General features: G+C 42.0%; 1 protein-coding gene across 5 annotated transcripts in view; it reads left to right on the top strand.

The window, feature by feature from the left end:
• Positions 1 to 7,081, top strand: part of LOC140483809 (bis(5'-adenosyl)-triphosphatase-like) — a 1,171,574-nt gene extending 1,164,493 nt beyond the window's left edge. For all 5 annotated transcript variants that reach the window (XM_072582436.1, XM_072582437.1, XM_072582433.1 and 2 more), the window contains one exon: positions 6,320 to 7,081. In XM_072582436.1, coding sequence (XP_072438537.1) covers positions 6,320 to 6,421 — 102 coding nt within the window. In that variant the 3' untranslated portion in view covers positions 6,422 to 7,081. The remainder of the gene's footprint in view (positions 1 to 6,319) is intronic.
• The last annotated feature ends 13,693 nt before the right edge of the window (positions 7,082 to 20,774 follow it).

Here is a 20,774-nt window from a genome sequence, read left to right as displayed (position 1 = left end):
TTGCTTTACTGTATTGGGATCCTCTGACCAAAGACCCCTCCCATGAGTTGGCTGAGCACTATTGATGACATTGCCAAGTTTCTTGCCTTTATACCTGCATAAATCCAATGCAATACAAAAACCTGGTATCTCTGAGTGAGGGCCAAGTTGAAAAAAAGGCAAGGTAGGGATACTGTGAGGGCTCAAGATGAGTGATTAGGAGAAGTCAAAAAATGTGGTGTTGGAAAAAGCATAGCAGGTCAGACTACATCCGAGGAGCAGGAGAGTTGACATTTCAGTCATAAACCCTTCATCAGGAGTGTGGAAAGGGAAAGGGGGCTGAGAGATAAATAGGGAGGTTGGGGTGGTAGGAAGGTAAATGGGATGGCAATAGGTGGATGCAGGTGCAACGCAATTAGGATAGATCGGTCTGGAGGGTGGAGCAGATAGGTGGAAAGGAAGATGGACAGGTAGGTCAGTTCAAGAGGGCGGTGCCAAGTTGGAGGGTTGGATCTGGGATTAGGTGGTGGGAGAGGAGATTTGGAAATTAGTGAAGTCGATGTTGATGCCGTGTGGTTGAAGTATCCCAAGGCAGAAGATGAGGTGTTCTTTCTCCAGGCATCAGGTGACTTTGAGTTGGCAGTGGAGGAGGCCGAAGAATTGCATGTCCTTGAAAGAATGGGCAGGGGAGTTGAAGTGATGGGTCACAGTGGGGTGGGGTTGTTTGGTGCGTGTGTTCCAGTGATGTTCAGTGAAATGCTCCATGAGTTGATGTTCTGTCTCCCCAATGTAGAGGAGACCACATCGAGAGCAACGGATGCAGTAAATGAGGTGGGAATATGTCTAGGAAAATCTCTGCTGGATTTGAAATGACCCTTTCGGGCATCAGACAGAGGTTAGAGGGCAGGTTTAGGGCTTAGGTTTTATTCCTCTTGCGGTGGCAATGGAAGGTGCCAGGTGTGGAGGTGGGTTGATGTTGGGGGGGGTGTGGACCAAACAAGGGAGTCACAGAGGGAATGGTCTCTGTGGAACGCAGACAGGGGTGGGGAGGAAAATATATCCCTGATGGTGGGTCTGACTGTTGGGACGAAAATGGTGGAGGATAATGCACTGTGTCCATTATATTAGTGGAGTGGAAGGTGAGTACTGGGGTGGGGGTCGATCCTTGTTGTGGTTAAAGGGGTGGGGCTCAAGACCAGAGGAATGGAAAGTGGAGGAGATGCGCTGGAGAAATAGTTGACCACGTGGGAGGGGAAATTGAGGTCCTTGAAATAGGAGGCCATCTGGGATGTTCTGGAGTGGAATTGCTCCTCCTGGGAGCAAATACAGCGGAGGCGGAGGAATTGGGAGTAAGGGCTGGCATTTTATGAGGGGTGGAGGGGTGGAAGGAGGTGTAGTCAAGGTAGCTGTGGGAATTGGTGGGTTTGAAATAGCCATCCATTTTGAGTTGGTCATTGGAGACCGATACGGAGAAGTCTAGGAAGGAGAGGGAGGTGCCAGAGATGGTCCAGGTGAACTTGAGTCAGATTGGAAGGTGTTAGTGAAGTTGATGAATTGTTCAACCTCCTTGTGGGAGCACGAGGTGGCGCTGATACAGTCATTAATACAGTGGAAGTAAAGGTGTGGGTGGGTGCCAGAGTGATTGCAAAGAAAGGTAGTGAATAGCTCAGAGATGCAGCCTGGTGCAGACAATGTGCTGCACTGATAGTTGCCAAAGCAGCCCAAGGTGCAGCATTGAAATGCAGAAGCAGATCACAAGTGGATCAGAGATGTGTCTTGAGTGTTTTTAGAAGCTGGAACGTGCCAAATGCCAGTGTCCATGGACATGAGTGAATGTGTCCATTGTCCATGAAGCATGGTCTGAGATGTTTGCACCCAGCGTATAAAATGGAAGTTCTTTGGAGCAAGCAGTAAGCTGCTCTGACTTGCATTTTGAGAATTGTTGGTGTTTAGTTTGCTCTTAGCCAGTGGTACAGATAGCTGCACATTAGTGAAGTTGTTAACAAGTAATAATCTTCCTCAATAAGGAACTCACTACTGTCAAGTGAGAAACTCAATTTGATATCTAGAACTTCTGTAAAAGATGCAATGAGTTGTTCCTGACATTGTGATGAGCTTTGTTGGATTTGTGTGATTCTGCCACATTTCTATCTGTAGTCCATGTTGGTCAGGTTCATCAAGGATTCTGCCTATTGTTACTTTTGAACGTACTTTAATTTTCCAAAGCTGGATGAAAACACCCAGTCAGTCAAATAGATGTGCAATTTTTAACAGATGCAACAAATCTCATCTTGCCCTCAGCAAACTACACAACTCTGGTCAATAATAAAAAAAAATCATCTGCCTTACTATCTCGATTATAGCTTAATTTTTCATGGTGAGCCTTTTGATCATTGATTTAGGCTAAGTAAATTTTTTCTTTCAATATATGCTGTCTTTATCGTGGTCTAACTGGGGAACAGTCTGCTCTCGTATTCATTGTTCTTTCTTCGCCACAATCTCTGCCATTTTGGAGGGCTGTCTTTTGACTCTTTGTTCAATAATTTACTCATTGGCCCATAAATGAATCATACCATTTCTCCTGCTGTGCTGTTTTAAAGAAAATATCTTATGTGCTTGTTATGAACATGAACCTTTATTTAATAAGTCTGGGATGAGGACATTAACCCTTAATGAATAGCTTTTGAAAGAGACATATGTTTCCCATAAACTGGCTTATTTATCTGGCTTAAGTACATATCTTCAGTGCCTGGTCAATTATTAAGTACATGTTTCAGCTAAATGTCTTTAGCCTGTAATTGTTTTACAAAATGGATTGGTTAAACACCTAAAATATGAGACAAAAAGCTGAAAGAACTGCAGATGCTGGAAATCTGAAACAAAAAATGGAATTGCTGGAAAATCTCAGCAGGTCTGGTAGCATCTGTGGAGAGAAATCAGAGCTAATATTTCAGGTCCTTTGACCATTCTTCAGAACCCAAAATGTTCTGGTCGCCCTACTATAGGAAAGATACAGAGGCTTTGGAGAGGATGCAAAGAATGATTACCAGGATGATTCCTGGACTGGAGGGCTTGCCTTATGAAGAAATGTTGAATATGCTCAGACTTTTCTCTCTGGAGAGAAGGAGGCAGAGAGGAGACCTGATCGAAGTATACAAAATAATGAGAGGAAGAGATAGAGTCAGTAGCCAGAGACTTTTCCCCAGGGCAGGATTGACGAGTACGAGAAGTCATAGTTTGAAGATGTTAGGAAGAAGGTATAAAGGAGATGTCAGAGGTAGGTTCTTTACACATCGAATGCGTTGCCAGCTGTGGTGGTGGAAGCAGAGTCAATGGGGACATTTAAGTGACTGCTGGACATGCACATAGATAGCAGTAAGTTGAGGGGTGAGCAGGTTAAGTTACTATATTTTACATTAGGCTTAAACCTTGGCACAACATCGTGGGCCAACGGGCCTATTCTGTGCTGTACTTTTCTATATTCTATGTTTTATGTTCTGACTCTGGTTTCTCTCGACAGATGCTGTCAGACTTGCTGAGATTTTCCAACAATTTCTGTTATTATTTAAAACATAACTTATGGCCAAATGTCTTCAATGAAGACATTTTTAAAATAATTCTGAAATAAGCAAATTCTTCTTATCTGGTAAAAATGTCTGAATTTATACTGGTACGTTAACTGAATAGGTGAATGAGCTATTAGTAATGAAGAGTAATGGGCTTGTGATCTCGAGGTATCATATTAGATATCTATCTGGTTGAGAACATGATTAAATTTGGTATGGATAAATGTCAGCAAAAGTGATGATCATATCTCTGGAACATGATGATTCCTTTGCTGCAGGGACGATGGAGACACCATCAGTAAAGCAGAACTGGCCAGGGTTGAATATCATAAGCTGCAATGATACAATTATATTCTGGTATTTTGCTAGTTTGCTTCAAGGGGCTCAAAAGAAATTTTTCAAGCCTTCACCTTTGAAGTTTCTACTTTGCTTACCTCTTTCAGGACTTTAACAAGTTTCACTTCATGAAAGGGAAAATCATGTAGTCTGCGAAGAAGTGGTTAAGAGCATGAATGTCATTTTCTTCTTTAACTTTTTTGTATTTTTACATCCATGGTATTCATGGAAGTTGGTATTTCCTATTGTCATTAGTGCAAAGTACAAAAAAAAAATCTCCATGTTTTGTGCACAGGTCGGAGGAAAATAATTTTCAGAAATTGCAGGATGCCAGACTTGTGTACTTACAAATTATTCTTGTGACACACTGCTTTATCAGAAACAAGTTTTATAATATGACTTTATGACCAGAGACTACAGAATGCTGTCACAGCAATAATCCAATTTCTGCATTTACCTTAAGCAAAGACTGCAACTCATGTGACAGATCTGTTCGGTCATGGGAATGTCACAATACACATTATATGTATTAAATGCTCTGTGCAAATAATGTTTTATTTCCTCAGAGGTCATGTGTTTTGTGTTTAGCCTCTATTGTAATCTGGCATTAACGGTCTAATGATGACCATGAAACTATTGTCAATTATTGTAGAAACCCATCCGGTATTTGCGTCAGGGAGACAGGATGGTTAGGAACGTGTTTAGCACGCTTGCCTTCATTGTTCAGATCTATGAGTATAGAGGTTGGTAAGTTATGTTGAGGATGTGTAGGACATTGATGAGGCCTCTTCTGAAGTACTGAGTGCAATTCTGGTCACCCTGCTGGAGGAGAGATATTATTAAATTGCATATGGTTCAGGAAAAGTTTTTCAGGATGTTGCTGGGAATGGAGGATTTGAGTTATAAAATAGGCTGGGACTTTCTTTTACTGGAGCGTATGAGGTTGAGGAGTGACCTTATAGAGGTTTACAGAATCATGAGGGGAATATACAAGGTGAAGAGCAAGGGTCTTTTCCCCAGGGTGGGTGAGTTCAAAACTAGGGGGCATATCTTTAAGGTGAGAGGAGAAAGTTTTAAAAAGGTATGAGAGGGCAATTTTGTTGCACAAAGAGTGATTCGTGAGTGGAATGAACTGCTAGAGAAAGTGGTGGATGCAGGTACAGTTACAACGTTTAAAAGACATTTGTATAAGTTTGGGAATAGGAAAGGTTTGGAGGGATATGGGCCAAATACAGGTAAGTGGGGCTAGTTTAGTTCGTTGTCATAGTTGGTGTGGACTAGTTGGACCAAAGGTTCTGATTCCTTGCTGAATGACTCTATGACTCCATGTCTCTATGAATTGCTGATATTTTTGCATTTGATGCTATTCTATCTAACCTAACATTCACATTGTGTATTCTTTTATGGGATATATGCATCATTTGTTGCTCTTTCTCAATCGCGAAGGTAGTATTGAGCCATTTTCTTTAACAGCAACAGTCCATGTGGCCTAGGAACATTTGCAATGCTGTTAGAAGGGGAGCTCTAGCTTTTGAATGAGTGATAGTAAAGGAACATGAAATACTTCCAAGTTAGAACGGTGTGGAGGGGAATTTTCAGGTGGAATGTTGTCCATATATTGGCTGCCTTGTCTTTCTAGATGGTAGAGGTTGTGATTTGGTAGGTACTGTTATTGATAAGTTACTGTTTGAAGTTGGCAGGTGGTTGTGGACAGTACACAATGTGTTGGAGGGGGGTAAATGTGTGAAGTGGAGGATGAATGCCAATCAAGCAACCTGCTTTGCCCTAGTTGTTGTCGAGCTTCCAAATGTGTAACCTATTATTGTAAGGAACTGTATTGTAAGGAATTCCCATGCAGTTTAAACACCTCACTGGCGGAGCAGGATTCTCACAGATTAAACTGTTTTGCAAAAGCCAATTTTATTGTTGACACTTATATGGTATGGATCACTTGGAACTGGCACCTGTGAACTACCCTTGCATGTTTCAGTTCCAACCTTAGTTTCCTGTGAGTTCCACCATTTTGCTTCTGTGTTAAGAAAGCTGAACTTAGCAATGTTACAGAAGGAACCCAGAAACGACTGCTGATTTCACGGAGTTTCAATTGAATAATTTGCAGTGTAAATGCATCTAAAGTAGTCTGATTAAGAAACTAAGATTAGTGAGGTTGGTCTGTATGAAATTCAAACTTTGCACACTTCAGCAGCCCATCAGTATGTAAACTTGCAAATATATGAGCATAGTAGAAGAATCAAAGGACCCTGCTAATGAATTTTGAGTCAAGATACCTCTGTCTCTAATGCACTTTTAAAATTCCTAATGTTCACACAGGCCAGACAATGTTATATCAGTTTAACTTGATTACTTGAATAAAGGTGTCGAGTTTAATTCTTCAATACCTGTATTTATCTTCTTTCCTACGCTTGGAACCAATGAAGCTCCAGAAGCATGACCAAGAGGCACTTGAAGAATCACCCCAGTGGAGGACAGAGGAGGAGATGGCATCAGAGGCTGCTGAACTCAGAAAGTACTTCATCTAGTTAACAACAACTACAATATGTTTTTTTTATGTACATGTATGGACTTTTAAAGATTTATTGAACTTAGATGTCAAATAGTAATAAATTTGAATGTTTTAGAGACAAGTAGCATTGGACAGTATCCACTAATGTTTGAATAAACATGCATAAATAATTGGCTTGGCTAGCTGTGATATTCTGTCTCCTTGTGTCTACATTACCATCATGTTGAATGATTTTCAGCCAAGAATCAAATCAGGAATATGGAGAATTTGGAAGGTTAAATCAGTGCTTTTCCAGGATTATGTGTGGACACATCTCAACTACACATAATGAAACAATACTTGAAGACCAGATTTCCAGGACATCAACCAATCATATATCTAATGTACTTTAAAAGCAGAGATTCTTACAAAGCTTTGACAATGTATCTTATTAAAATGTGACTCTTCCATGTTGTACTGAAGTGCATATCTAATAATTTAGTTATTTTGATTAATATATAGTTTATCATTCAGTGGAAACTGTTTCATTCAGTATTGCAGAGCCTATATTGATGCTCCTGAATGCTATTAAAGAATTCTCTAATCATGTAACAATTTTCAAATGATCTTTGTCATAATTACAAAACATAAATCAATGAGAAATGTATGTCATGAAAAAATGGCCGTTTTCCACTTTTTACACAGCACTGTGAAAATATAAACATGAGTAAAAATTGTGAAGCTTTTTTTTCTCACAACGACATATTTGGTGGAGGTATGTAATGGAGGAATGCATTCAGTCAGCTGATTAAATTATTAACCTCACAATATACCTGGATATGAACATCGTGAAATGTTGCACAAGACATTTTGTGAACATTTTATAAGTTCCACGTTAGTTATTTTATAAATGGCACAACTCTTAAGGCAGACTTTAAACTTTTCAAATCATCTGAAAGAATTCTTTTTGTTTCATTATTTTTCAGTAATTTTATCCATTGAAATTCAATTAACCAACAGTGAGATTATGTTTTCTTTTGATCTTTTTAGCATATATGAACTTTAAGATTTCTTAAACCTACTGTCAAATAGTAATACATTTTTGTGTTTTAGAATACTTCAGAAAATAAGAGCATTGGACAACATCCTCCTCTTGGGCAGTCCCTCAGGTTCACAGATGACTTGCTTCCACTCTGGTTTGAGGCTTCAGAGATGGCTTATAAGTTCCATGTGCAATCTGCCAAGGGACAGGTGTTGTTGGAAGACTTGGGTAGCTGGTTTGTCTTGTTTGTGCATGTCCTTAACCACCTTGACTTTACCTCTGCACATTCCCATTGAAGTCTCTTGATGTGTTCAGTTCTTTCCGAGAGAGCCTTATCCATTAATTACAAATTGGGGTCTCTAATCAGTCACAGGTATCGTTGCCCTCTTCATGGATGCTTTGAGGTCATCCTGAAATGTTTCCATTATCGTCCTGAGAGTTTCCTGCTATGACTGAGTGAAGAATTTGTTCTTGGTGTTTGATGCCAGGCACATGAACAGCATGGCAAAAGTGAGGACTGCAGATGCTGGAGATTACAGTCAAGATTAGAGTGGTGCTGGAAAAGCACAGCAGGTCAGGCAGCAGCCGAGGAGCAGGAAAATCGATGTTTCGGGCAGGAGCCCTTCATCAGGAATCGATTCCTGATGAAGGGCTCCTGCCCGAAACGTCGATTTTTCCTGCTCCTCAGATGCTGCCTGACCTTCTGTGCATTTCCAGCACCACTCTAATCTTGACATGAACAGTATGTTCCATCCAGCAGAGCTGGTTTCCAGTTGTTAGAACCCTAATACTGAATAACTTGGCCTGGGAAAGGATAATTTCGGATCACTTTTCTTGCCACCAGATTTGGAGAATACTTCTCCAGTGTTGAGGTGCTCACTGAAGATCAGCCAAATCTCAAAAGCTTCTAAGAGCATGATGATCACTGCTTCCAGTAAACTATGAATTTTGCATGGATTTCAGAACCAGGTCCTCACAAACTTTTTTCCTCAGTTGGTTGAAAGCTAAGCTGACTCATTGCAGATGATGATGAGTTTCCAGGTCTCTGCCTGCCTGTTGGCCTTGAGAAAGCTCCACAGCAATGGAAAATTGTCCATTTCCCAGGATCTTGCCACTGAATTTAATCACTGCAATTGTGCAACTAACCTCCAGCAAATAACTGCAGGCAAGGAGATAACCCGCAGAACTGACAGGAAACTGCCCAACCAAAGCCACCTTCAATCTAAAACCAAAACCAATCTAACTTCAGTCACTCAGTCATCAGTTGCATACTGACACTGTGAGTAGGCTCAAACAGAAACTGAGCTCCAAGTCATTGTTGACTGCTTCCAAGCAAGACAGAAAAAAAAAGACCTTTTACTAAACACTCATAAAATTAAGATCCCCTTCCACCCAGCTCCTGGAGTCAAACCCATGCTCTAATAATTAATATCTACTAATACCTATATGAACAAGATTTTTTAAAAGTTGCACAGTATTCAACATAACAGCAAAAACCATAAAGTAAATTTGTCTACTTCCAGACACATGGAATGTCGTCCAACCTAATTTGATGTGATCATCGTTGTGCCAATCATTACTTCTCTTATCCTGTTTCTCCCTGTAGTCCTCACTATTTTTATGTTGTTCACAATCCAGTGAATCATTCATGTTATCTGTTTCTGCATGTCAATGCTCACAGCCAGCATCTGCTTCTGTAAAACTTGACTGCAGATCACACATTCTGGATTTGCACTCCAATCATAGTGGATAGATCAAAGGAGCTAAGCTCAGAGCTTTTGGCTCAACTCAAATGAAGCATAAGTAATCACTCATTACATTAATTTCTTAAAAATAATTTTAATGGTGAATTCAGTTCAATGGAGTTTACAATAATTGCAGTGACAGAAGAGAACTAAAATCTGTGAGTATTCAACTTTTCAGACATGAAAATCTAATAATGAAATACATTTGCAAGATCTCTAACTCCCTTAAGTCTCAGTCACAGGCTTTTTGTTTTCCAATTCTGTACTGTTCTTTTATGATCCAGCATATCCCTCATATCTCAGTCAGTTTAAAGGCAGGAGGATTGTTATCACATGACCGCTGATTCGATCATTTCATGATCTTTTAAAGATTGTCAACTGAATTGCAAGCCAATGGTCAGGTATGTTCATTCTTCATTGAAATGGCAATGTTTATCACTGTTATTGAAGAAAGCTGTCTTTAATGATCCTGAAATCTCTATAACACTGACTTACCATTCCAAAACAAAGCACAGAACGTTGAGCAATATCTGTAGAGAGATAAACAGACTTAACATCTCAGGAATAGTTACAGACAATGGTAAGTCTTGCCATCACTACTATCACAAAATCCAGGCCTGCATTGTCTGAACTGAGTTGTCTCCTTTTTTTTAAACTGATAGGACCTTAAGTTATCTTGGGACCATTATTTGAAAGAAAGATTTATACGTTAATCGGTCATAACCTGCTTTCCCATTCTAAGTGATTAAAGACTGAACAGCAATCTAGGTTTGTTCAATACTTCACATCAGTTGCATGACTCTTTGATCTTTTACTATAAATTCTGCAACCTATGATCCTGCCCCACTAGCTACCTGACAAAAGAGCAGTGCTCCGAAAGCTTGTCCCTCCCAATAAACTTGTTGGATTATAACCTGGTGTTGTATGATTTTTAACTTATTCTTTCATGGAATACAGGAGAACACTGGCAAGGATCGCATTTGTTGCCCATCGCTAACGGCACATGAACTTAATGCATTGCCAGACCATTTCAAATGCCAGTTCAGAATCTACTTGAAGTAAACAGTAATGTGGGCTTGGAGTCACATATAGCCCAGACTACAGGTTAAAAACAGCAGATTTATTTCCTTAAAGGATATTAGGGATTTAGATGGGTTTTACAACAGTCAAGAAGAGTTGTCATGATCAGTGTTATTGAGAATAGCTTTATATTCCAGAATTTATTACAGAATCTAAATTCTCTCAGATATCATGATGGTTTTTGAATGATTATTGTTCAAATGGTTCATTAAACCATTTCAATGATTCACTAAATCATTGTTCCAAAAGCATTAGTCTGGTCTCTGGATTCTTAATCCAGTGATAACACCATAACACCAACATCTCAAGACTGACAGTTTAGATATCAGTCAAGTGTACTGTTGAACAATTCCAAGATTATCAGTTTTTCAGTCAAATCAATGTTTTTCCGTGAACTAAATGCCTCTATTGCATATTGTTTTGATCTGTCAAAAATAGTTCTTCTATCAGGCTTGACAAATGAATAAAAATAGCATATATGTTGATGTCTTGTATGGTTAATGTCAGGCAGCTTTACAGCAATGAGTTAGACTTGATTCATATTCTGTGCGACTCAATTCTTTTATAGTTCTGTTATACACTGCAGAAACCCAGACTTTGTTATACTACAGATAGGATGGGCCTGAAAGGCTATCACCCTTATTTCATAAGATGAATGAACAATGAAATGTCAAGAAAAAAAATGACCTTTTGGATAACATGTTACTTTCCTGTGTTTCTGTTGGATTTGTGATAATTACAGTCATCAGACATTACAGAAAACTCCTGACCATTTGCACACAGGCCGTAAGAATGGCTCAAAAATGCTATGAAATTCCATTTGTAAATATCAGGTAAACCTTAGTTGTTGAACAACATTTTTCAGCTTTCATAAGCTTTCTGGTTGTGCTAGCTGCTAAACTAATTACTATGATTTAGATTAATGATTCACAATTTCTTTCCAGAGTTTTGATACCATATCTAACTCGTGCAATGTTTTTGAATTACTTACAAATATGGGAAAGGATCAGATTGATTCAGAGTCATAGAGTCACAAAGTCGTAGAGTTATGCAGCACAGAAACAGACCCTCCAGTCCCTGCACTAACTAGGCAGCCCAATCTGATTTAGTCCCATTTCCCAATATTTGGCCCATTTCCCTCTAAACCCTTCCTATTCATATACCCATCCAGATGCCTTTTAAATGTTGTAATTGTACCCACCTTTACCACTTCTTCTGGCAGCTCATTCCTTACATGCACCACCACCTGCACGAAAACATTACACCTCAAGTCCTTTTTAGATCTCTCCCCTCTCATCTTAAACCTAAGCCCCCTAGTTTTGGACTGTCCTACCCTGGAAAATGACCTTGGCTATTCATTCTAACCATGCCCTTCAATAAGGTCACCCCTCAGCCTCCGACGCTCCAGGGGCAAAAGCTTCAGCCTGTTCCGCCTCTTCCAATAGTTCAAATCTCAGCAATATCCTTGTAAATATTTATTGAACCCTTTGAAGTTTAACAATATCTTTCACGTAGCAGGAAAGTGGGTTCACCATTGTCCTGTACAGCCACAACATGATGTCCCAACTCATATAGTCAGTGCACTGACCAATGAATCTAAGTGTACCAAACACCATCCTGTCTGTTTGTGTGCTGTATGATTCTACAACTTTGTGACTCTATGACTCTAAATCAATCTACTTTCAAGGAACTATGCAACTGCACCCCGATGTCTCTTCATTCGGCAACACTCCCCAGGACCTTATCATTAAGTGTATAGGTCTTGCCCTGGTTTGCCTTACCAAAACGCAACATCTCACATTTATCTAAATTAAATTCCATCTGCCACTCTTCTGCCCATTGGCCCATTTCATCAAGATCCCATTGTACTCTGAGATAAGGTTCATCACTGTCCACTAAACCGTCTATTTTGGTGTCATCTGCAAAATTACAAACCATACCTCCTATTTTCACATCCAAATCATTTGTATAAATGATGAAAAACAGTGGACCCAGAACCGATCCTTGTGATACACTGCTAGTCACAGGCCTCCAGTCCAAAAACAACCCTCCACTACCAGTCCTGTCTCCTACCTTCAAGGCAATTTGGTATCCAATAGGCTAGCTCCCTCTGGACTCCATGTGATCTAATCTTACTACCCATTTGACCACCTGGAGCCTTGCTGAATTCAAAACTGAAGTCCATATAAATTCATTTAGTCACTCAATTAGGTAAATTTGATCACTCAAAAAATGTACAGTTGTTACTGTATTTTTGACTTCATACATTTACCACAAGATCTCCAACGTATGTTTCATAAGTATCAGTACATTTTAGAGCCCTGATAATTGTAACATCAAAATGCAACCCTTGGATGGATGCTGCTTGTTAAGGACTTCAGCTTCTGAGCAAGAAAATATTGGATCATTGCTAAATTTAATATCTTGGAATAGAGCATTGCTGTTTGATCATTAAGAACTGAAGAAATGCAATGTATATTCTCAGTGGACTGTCAAATATTAATCACACTCTTTTTTACTGAATTTGAATCAGCCTTGAAGAAATACCCATATTCATTTTGGTGAGACGGATTTACTTGATGTGGATCATTACAATTTTGAATAATAATATTATAATTATGATTAGATTCCCTACAGTTTGGAAACAGGTCCTTCGGCCCAACCAGTCCACACCAACCCTCCAAAGAGTAACCCACCCAGACCCATTTCCCTCTGACTAATGCATCTAGCACTATGGGCAATTTAGCATGGCCAATTCATCTGGCCTGCAGGAGGAAACCGGAGCACCCGACAGAAACCGGGAGAACGTGCAAACTCCACACAGACAGTTGCCTGAGGCTGGAATTGAACCTGGGACACTAATGCTGTGAGGCAGCAGTGCTAACCACTGAGCCACAGTGCTGTGCATTGCATTACCATGGGATGTGCCATTAAAAATGGGTATAGTAGTAATCCTAAGTAAAGGAACAAACAAATTTGCAGAGTGACATTCACACCCTCAGTACGTCCCAAAGTCCCTTGTTGTCAATGACTACTTTTGAAATACTGTGTGGTCATGCCATGTTCATAGTTGTTATGTAACTAAGCATCATAGTTTGCAAACAACAATGAGATGAATGATGTCTGTGATATTTGTTGAGGAATGCAGAGGACTGCAATTCTGTGTACTGATGTAGCATTGTTTATAATCTCCTGAATAAGCAGATGGGGTTTTGGTTTAACATTCCATCTGAAAAGCTATGGTTCTAGTGATAACTCAGAAGTGAATTGGGAGTGGATAGGTCTGAGTGGATGTCATGCAGCAATGACATACAGTGTGACTTTTAGCAGCTTTTCTGGCATGAGGACTAGCATGATACAAATACATCTCCAGTACTTAGAATTTGAAGGATTTGGAATTGGAAATGTGAGAAAAACAATGCACAAGGTTAGGTTCGAGAGAGCAAAGGCTTTATCGGATTTCAATTATGCATAACTTGATGTATCGTTTGGGTTGGTGAAGAATTGGAGAGATGAACTCTTCCCCAGTAATGGAGTGGGAAACTTGCTGCAGCCATAAGGTAGGAGTGGCCTGAGCTGGCTTCAGACCTTGACAGTGGGATTGTGGGCTGAAATTTACCAAAAATTGGCTAAGAGTCCATTCTAGGGAGTTGCATGGAGAGTTTCTCTTCCTGAGTTCTCATGAGTTATCTCAAACTATTTCCATTGCCCACTGCATCATCTCCACACTGCACCTCTATGCTGCTGTGCTTTTCTATCTTACACTCATAGGCATCAGAAATAATTGCCTGTTCAGACCTTCAGGATTTAGGCCACTGGTGACATATTTAAAACCAACCTCTGCGTGAAGCCAAGTGCTGCCAGCCACAAATAGGCTTTCACAGTACAGCTAGTAGGAGGGAAGCGAGAAAAAAAAAGCTTTTGAGAGCCTATATCTGAATGACACTTCTCTGGTAATGTAAGTTCACATTTCTACATTTATTACCTGAGACAGCCATCTCTCTGGCTGTCATAGTAACTGCAGCTACAAGAATGTAGCTACAGAGGCTATTGTCGCTAGCTCTGTATTATGTTAGATCCCTGTCTGACACCCTTGGCATAACATCTTGTCATTGTTCAATGTGGGAGCATCACTTGTTTGAAAACCTTCAACCAGTTGATAGAGTAACTTTTATTGAATGACATGAAAAGTGAAGAAAAAACACACAGACAAGCTGCATATTCTTCTGGGACAAAATAGAGCCTGCTTGCCTTTCTACCAATAAGGAAACTTAGGTTGAAAATTGACAAGTAACATTTGCACCACATAAATGCCAAGTAATGACCATCTCCAACAAAAGAGAATCTAATCGTACCCCTTGACATTCAATAGCATTACCATCACTGAATCTTGAACTAGCATTAACCAAAAAAATAAACTGGATTAGTCATATATTTACAATGGCTACAGAAACAGGTCAGAAGTGAGAAATCTTGCAGTGAGTAACTCACCTCCTGACTTTCCAAAGGTTGTCCACATTTAACAAGTCAGAATGGAATACATCCCACTTTCCTGTGTAAGTGCAGTTCCAACAATGTTTGAGAAGCCTGAGACCATCCAGAATAGGTAAAAACAAGGGCTGCAGATGCTGGAAACCAGATTGTAGACTAGAGTGCTGCTGGAAAAGCACAGCAGTTCAGGCAGCATCTGAGGAGCAGGAAATTCGACGTTTCGGGCAAAAGCCCTTCATCGGGAATAGATGCCGAGTGTCTGCAGGGTGAAGAGATAAATGAGAGGAGGGTGGGGATGGGGAGAAAGTAGCATAGAGTACGATAGGCGGATGGGGGTGGGGATGAAGGTGATAGGTCAGAGAGGAGGGTGGAGTGGATAGGTGGAAAGGAAGATAGGCAGTTAAGACAAGTCATGGGGGCGGTGCTGAGCTGGAAGTTTGGAGCTGGGGTGAGGTGGGGAAAGGGGAAATGAGGAAACTGGTGAAGTCCACATTGATGCCCTGGGGTTGAAGTGTTCTGAGGCGGAAGATGAGGTGTTCTTCCTCCAGGTGTCGGGTGGTGAGGAAGTGGCAGTGGAGGAGGCCCAGGACCTCCATATCCTCTGCTGAGTGGGCGGGGGAGTTGAAATGTTGGGCCACAGGGCGGTGTGGTTGATTGGTGCAGGTGTCCCAGAGATATCCCCTAAAGCGCTCTACTAAGAGGTGTCCAGTCTCCCAAATGTAGAGGAGACTGCATCGGGAGCAACAGATACAATAAATGATATTGGTGGATGTGCAGGTAAAACTTTGATGGATGTGGAAGTCTCCTTTGGGGCCTTGGATGGAGGTGAGGGAGGAGGTGTGGCCACAGGTTTTGCAGTTCCTGCGGTGGCAAAAGAAGGTGCCAGGACGGGAGGGTGGGTTGTTGGGGGTCGTGGACCTGACCAGGTAGTCACAGAGGGAATGGTCTTTGCGGAAGGTGGAAAGGGGTGGGGAGGGAAATATATCCAGGGGGTGGTGGAGACCATTTGGAGGTGACGGAAATGTCGTCGGATGATTTGGTTTATGTGAAGGTTGGTAGGGTGGAAGGTGAGCAACAGGGGCGTTCTGTCCTTGTTATGGTTGGAGGGGTGGGGTCTGAGGGCGGAGGTGCAGGATGTGGATGAGGTGCGTTGGAGAGCATCTTTAACCATGTGGGAAGGGTAATTGCGGTCTCTAAAGAAGGAGGCCATCTGGTGTGTTCTGTAGTGGAACTGGTCCTCCTGGGAGCAGATACGGTGGAGGCAGAGGAATTGGGAATACGGGATGGCACTTTTGCAGGAGGTAGGGTGGAAAGAGGTGTAATTCAGGTAGCCGTGGGAGTCGGTGGGTTTGTAAAAAATGTCGGTGTCAAGTCGGTTGTCATTAATGGAGATGGAGAGGTCCAGGAAGGGGAGGGAGGTATCAGAGATGGTCCAGGTAAATTTAAGGTCAGGGTGGAATGTGTTGGTGAAGTTGATAAATTGCTCAACCTCCTCGGGAGAGCATGAGGTGGCGCCGATGCAGTCATCAATGTAGCGGAGGAAGAGGGTGGGGAGTGGTGCCGGTATAATTACAGAAGATCGACTGTTCTATGTAGCCAACAAAGAGACAGGCATAGCTGGGGCCCATGCAGGTGCCCATGGCTACCCCTTTGGTCTGGAGGAAGTGGGAGGATTCGAAGAAGAAATTGTTGAGGGTGAGGACCAGTTCAGCCAAACGAATGAGAGTGTCGGTGGAAGCGTACTGGTGGGGATGTCGGGAGAGGAAGAAACAGAGGGCTTAGAGGCCCTGGTCATGACGGATGGAGGTGTAGAGGGATTGGATATCCATGGTGAAGATGCGGCATTGGGGGCTGGGGAAACAGAAATCTTGGAGGAGGTGGAGGGCATGGGTAGTGTCTCGAACGTATGTGGGAAGTTCCTGGACTCGGGGGATAGGACAGTGTCAAGGTAGGTAGAGATGAGTTGAGTGGGGCAGGAGCATGCTGAGACAATTGGTCGGCCAGGGTGGTCAGGCTTCTGGATCTTGGGAAGGAGGTAGAACTGGGCAGGTCAGGGTTCCCGGACTATGAGGTTGGAAGCTATGGGTGGGAGATCTCCTGAGGTGATGAGGTTCAGTATGGTCTGGGAGATGATGGTTTGGTGATGGGGGTGGGGTCATGGTCGAGGGGGCGGTAGGAGGGGGTGTCTTCGAGTTGGTGTCTGGCTTCAGCGGTGTAGAGATCAGTGCGCCAGACTACCACTGCGCCCCCTTTATCCGCTGGCTTGATGGTGAGGTTGGGATTGGAGCAGAGGGAGTGGAGGGCTGCATGTTGTAAGGGTGAGAGGTTGGAGTGGGGGAGGAGGGTAGACAGTTTGAGGCGGTTAATGTCCCGGCGTTAGTTGGAAATGAAGAGGTCGAGGGCAGGTAATAGGCCAGCGTGGGGTGTCCAGGTGAATGGAGTGTGCTGGAGGCAGCAGCCTGCTTGATTCATACCACATCCACATCCCTCCACCACCAATGCTCAGTAGAGTGTACCATTTACAAAATGCATTGTAGAAATTTAGTGAACTGACCCAAGACTGACCATGCTGAGTTCCCTAACCCCCGACTTGAAATTACAGCCCTGACTGATAATGAACAGCTCCCTGACTGATCTCTGTGCACCTCCCTGATTGACTCACCACTAATCCCTGAACTGGTTGTTCTGGACCTGCAGAACTGATCATGGCCCAATTCCTGATGAGCTATGGAGCACCTGATCCTTACTATCCATAGCAGCTAGCTGACCATATCCATACCGCTAGACTGAGATCAGATGATGCTCATGACTGACTGTGGTGGGACCACCTGACTGACAACAGTCCACCTTGACTGAGGACTGATCCCTGTATTCTTGGGAACAAGGCCTTTTGTTAAATGCACATTCAATATTTGTTTGCAACATAAGCTGCTGGCAGGTGTGACATTGATGTAGTACAGGTACATTGTGGTTCAGCAATTGTCCCTTTGATTAATCTTTGCTGGCAAACATCACAGGCTGCTGGCTTTGTGTCTGTGTTCAAAGGCAAAACAAGGCAAAGGTACTGTGAAGGTGTAAGGTCTAAATATGCAAAAAGACAAGGCAATGATGCACTGAGCATCCATGTAAGTGCAAGGTGAGTGAGCACTAAGAAAGAAAATTAAGAGCCCAGAGATGCACCCTGTTCTGATCCATGAGCTGGGTGCCTGCCCCTCCTGGCAGCAGCATTGTAATGAATGGTGTTAGGGTGCTCCAAAGTATAGCATTGAAGTGTAGAATTCCATCATAAGTGAGTAGGAGATGTGCCATGGGAACATAGTAAAGATGGTGTATGTGCAATGCCACCTTCCATGGACAAAAGATCCAAAGAGTTGCTGCCAATAATGAGTGTGCTGTGAATCCCAATGGAGAAAATTGCAAGTTGCCACCACCAGGTACCTATTCAGACATTTATGTCTGGAACTGATGATGTTTAATTTCTCTCTGTTGCAAGGGAAAATTGCAAATTGGATATGAATGAGATGAAAAGAAGACATAATGAGATGTAAATACATGTAACTATGCCTCTCACCACTCACTAGTGAGATGTTCAACTTGCCATTAAAACCTTGGATGGAAAATTGGATTCCTTTTTCTTTACATCCAGTATCTAATTTGTTGAATCCTGTCATATTTTATTAAGTAAACTCCAATACCCATATCTTTTAAGGCTGGGAAGATTACATCCAATGTGTGCTTGCATGGATAGATTAGTCATCACTGTGGAACCACACATGTTGCCATCAAATGAGTCTATGCTTGCCTTAATAATGCCATGCAGACTCTGAATTAGAGCACAGCTGCCACTTTAGATAGGATGGTAGATTAGTTTTAGCCTTTATTACTGTATTACTTTTACCGAGCAGTGAAATGTGGCTGGGCTTGAAAGGAATATTAGCATAAGGGAATGTAGAAGTTGGAACTTCACTAAAAAGTACCACCATTTCTCATCCCTAACATCCTTCTAGTCAGTACTCAAGATCCTTCCTGATCTTCCAATGACCAAACCTGCCTCTGATCAGTTTCAGGTGGAACAGTCTTTGGCAGGGCCCTCTGAAGCTTCAAAACAAAGATCTCAAGGTCATCAGCTAGTTGTAGTCTGAGCAGGATGCCTCTAACTCTCCTGAAGCCACAAGATCTGTAAATGCCGATGTTGGATTGTGGTGTACAAAGTTAAAAATCACACAACACTAGGTTATAGTCCAACAGGGTTATTTGGAAGCACGAGCTTTTGGAGCACTGCTCCTTCATCAGGTGGTTGTGGAGTCACAAGGTTATGCTATATAGATGTCTGCCACTGCTTTATATCAATGTTGTCCTCCTGGAACACTGATGATCTGGCAAGTCAAGTCCCAGCTTCTGGCTGTTCACCTGGTGTCATGAGGAAAATCTCTGTGAGCTGAATTCCTCTAATGTTGCTCATTCGACAGCTCCCCACTCTGCTGTATAGCTGCAGCTGTCTTGACAACAGACTGCTGCTACTGCAGCTAATGATTCTAGTCCTCAGTTTAAGTATCAATCTTAAAGCAGCCAAAGAACTATCCATCCTGCTGTGATTCAGAAAACATCCAAAGCACAGAAAGTAAACACTCAGCAAAAGTAGTATGAACAGCCCTTTTTCCCATAATGATTATGGGAGCTTTGAATGCTGAGTATTTACTCCAGTATTTACACAGTTTGATTCAGCCCCTTCAATGCTATTGTGCTATTACCTTGCTTTTTCAGGAAGCACAAGAAATCCATGGATGCACATGAAATCTGAAAGTTAGTTGAAGTAACGGTTAAATGGAAAGACTAGCACATGTTAATAGGTGTTACACCTCTCTCAAGCTGGTTGCATGTACACAGCCTCACAGGCTCAAGATAAATAACAGAACGCCAGGTTATAGTCCAATGAGTTTTTTTGGGATTTGGAAGCACGAACTTTCAGATCACTACTCCTTCATCAGGTGATTGTGGAGTATAAGATTGTACCACACAGAATTTATAGCAAAAGGTTACAGAGTGAAGCAACTGAAATTACATATTGAAAAAGACCTGGATTGTTTAAGTCTCTCATCCTTTAGAATGATCATGTTGGTTTCAGTTCCTTCATATGTCAATCGCAGGACTTTTTTTAAAAAGTTACATTCCCAAGTGAACTTTAACAAGAGGTGCTATGGCAGCTCAGATAATGCATTGAAGGTGTGAGGTGCCCCATGTGAGCCTGTCGGTGCCCCAATGTTCAGACTGATTCTATTTCTAAAAAAGGGAATTTATGAACCTTACATGGATTCATGCAGTTTTTGAGCAAAGTAAGATATAATGTGTGTGTGTATGTGTGGAGGCGGGGGAGTGGTGGAGGTCAGGTATGAGTGTCTGTGAGAAAGTGTGTATATGTGTGTGAATGTGAGTGTAAACGGGTATAACTCTGTGAGAAGGTGTGTGTGCGGGTGTGAGTGTGGGTGTGTATGTGTGAGCGTTTGAGAGAGAGCTTGTGTATGAGGAGAGGTTCATTTGACCTCGGACGGGTGACCATCCTCCAAGGCAGACTTTGGGACAGGCAACAATGCAAAATGGCTGAGTAGAGGCTGATAGCTAAGTTTGGTCCCCATGGGGACGGCCTCAACTGGGACCTTGGGCTCATGTCACACAACAGGTGACCCCACTGCACTTCTCTCTCTGCCTCTGTCTCGGTCTCTCTCTCTCAGTCACTCACTCACACACACACTCACGCACGCACCTACAATCACACACACACATATAAGTTTGTGGGGTGAATTTGTACTTGCAGGATTATATTTTATTTTGCTCAAAAACTGCATAACTCCATGTAAGATTCTGTAAATCCCTTTAGTAGATTAGAATCACAGACAGCCTCACACGGGGCACCTCACACCTTCAGTGCATTATCTGAACTGATATGGCACCTGTTGTTAAAGTTCACTTGAGAATGTAACTTTTAAAAAAGGTTCTGCGATTGACATATGAAGGAACTGAAACCAACATGGTCA

Source organism: Chiloscyllium punctatum, chromosome 12, assembly GCF_047496795.1.
Source record: "Chiloscyllium punctatum isolate Juve2018m chromosome 12, sChiPun1.3, whole genome shotgun sequence".
Taxonomy (NCBI): domain Eukaryota; kingdom Metazoa; phylum Chordata; class Chondrichthyes; order Orectolobiformes; family Hemiscylliidae; genus Chiloscyllium; species Chiloscyllium punctatum.
Note: the sequence above shows the minus strand (reverse complement) of the source record. Positions and strands in the feature narration are given on the sequence as shown.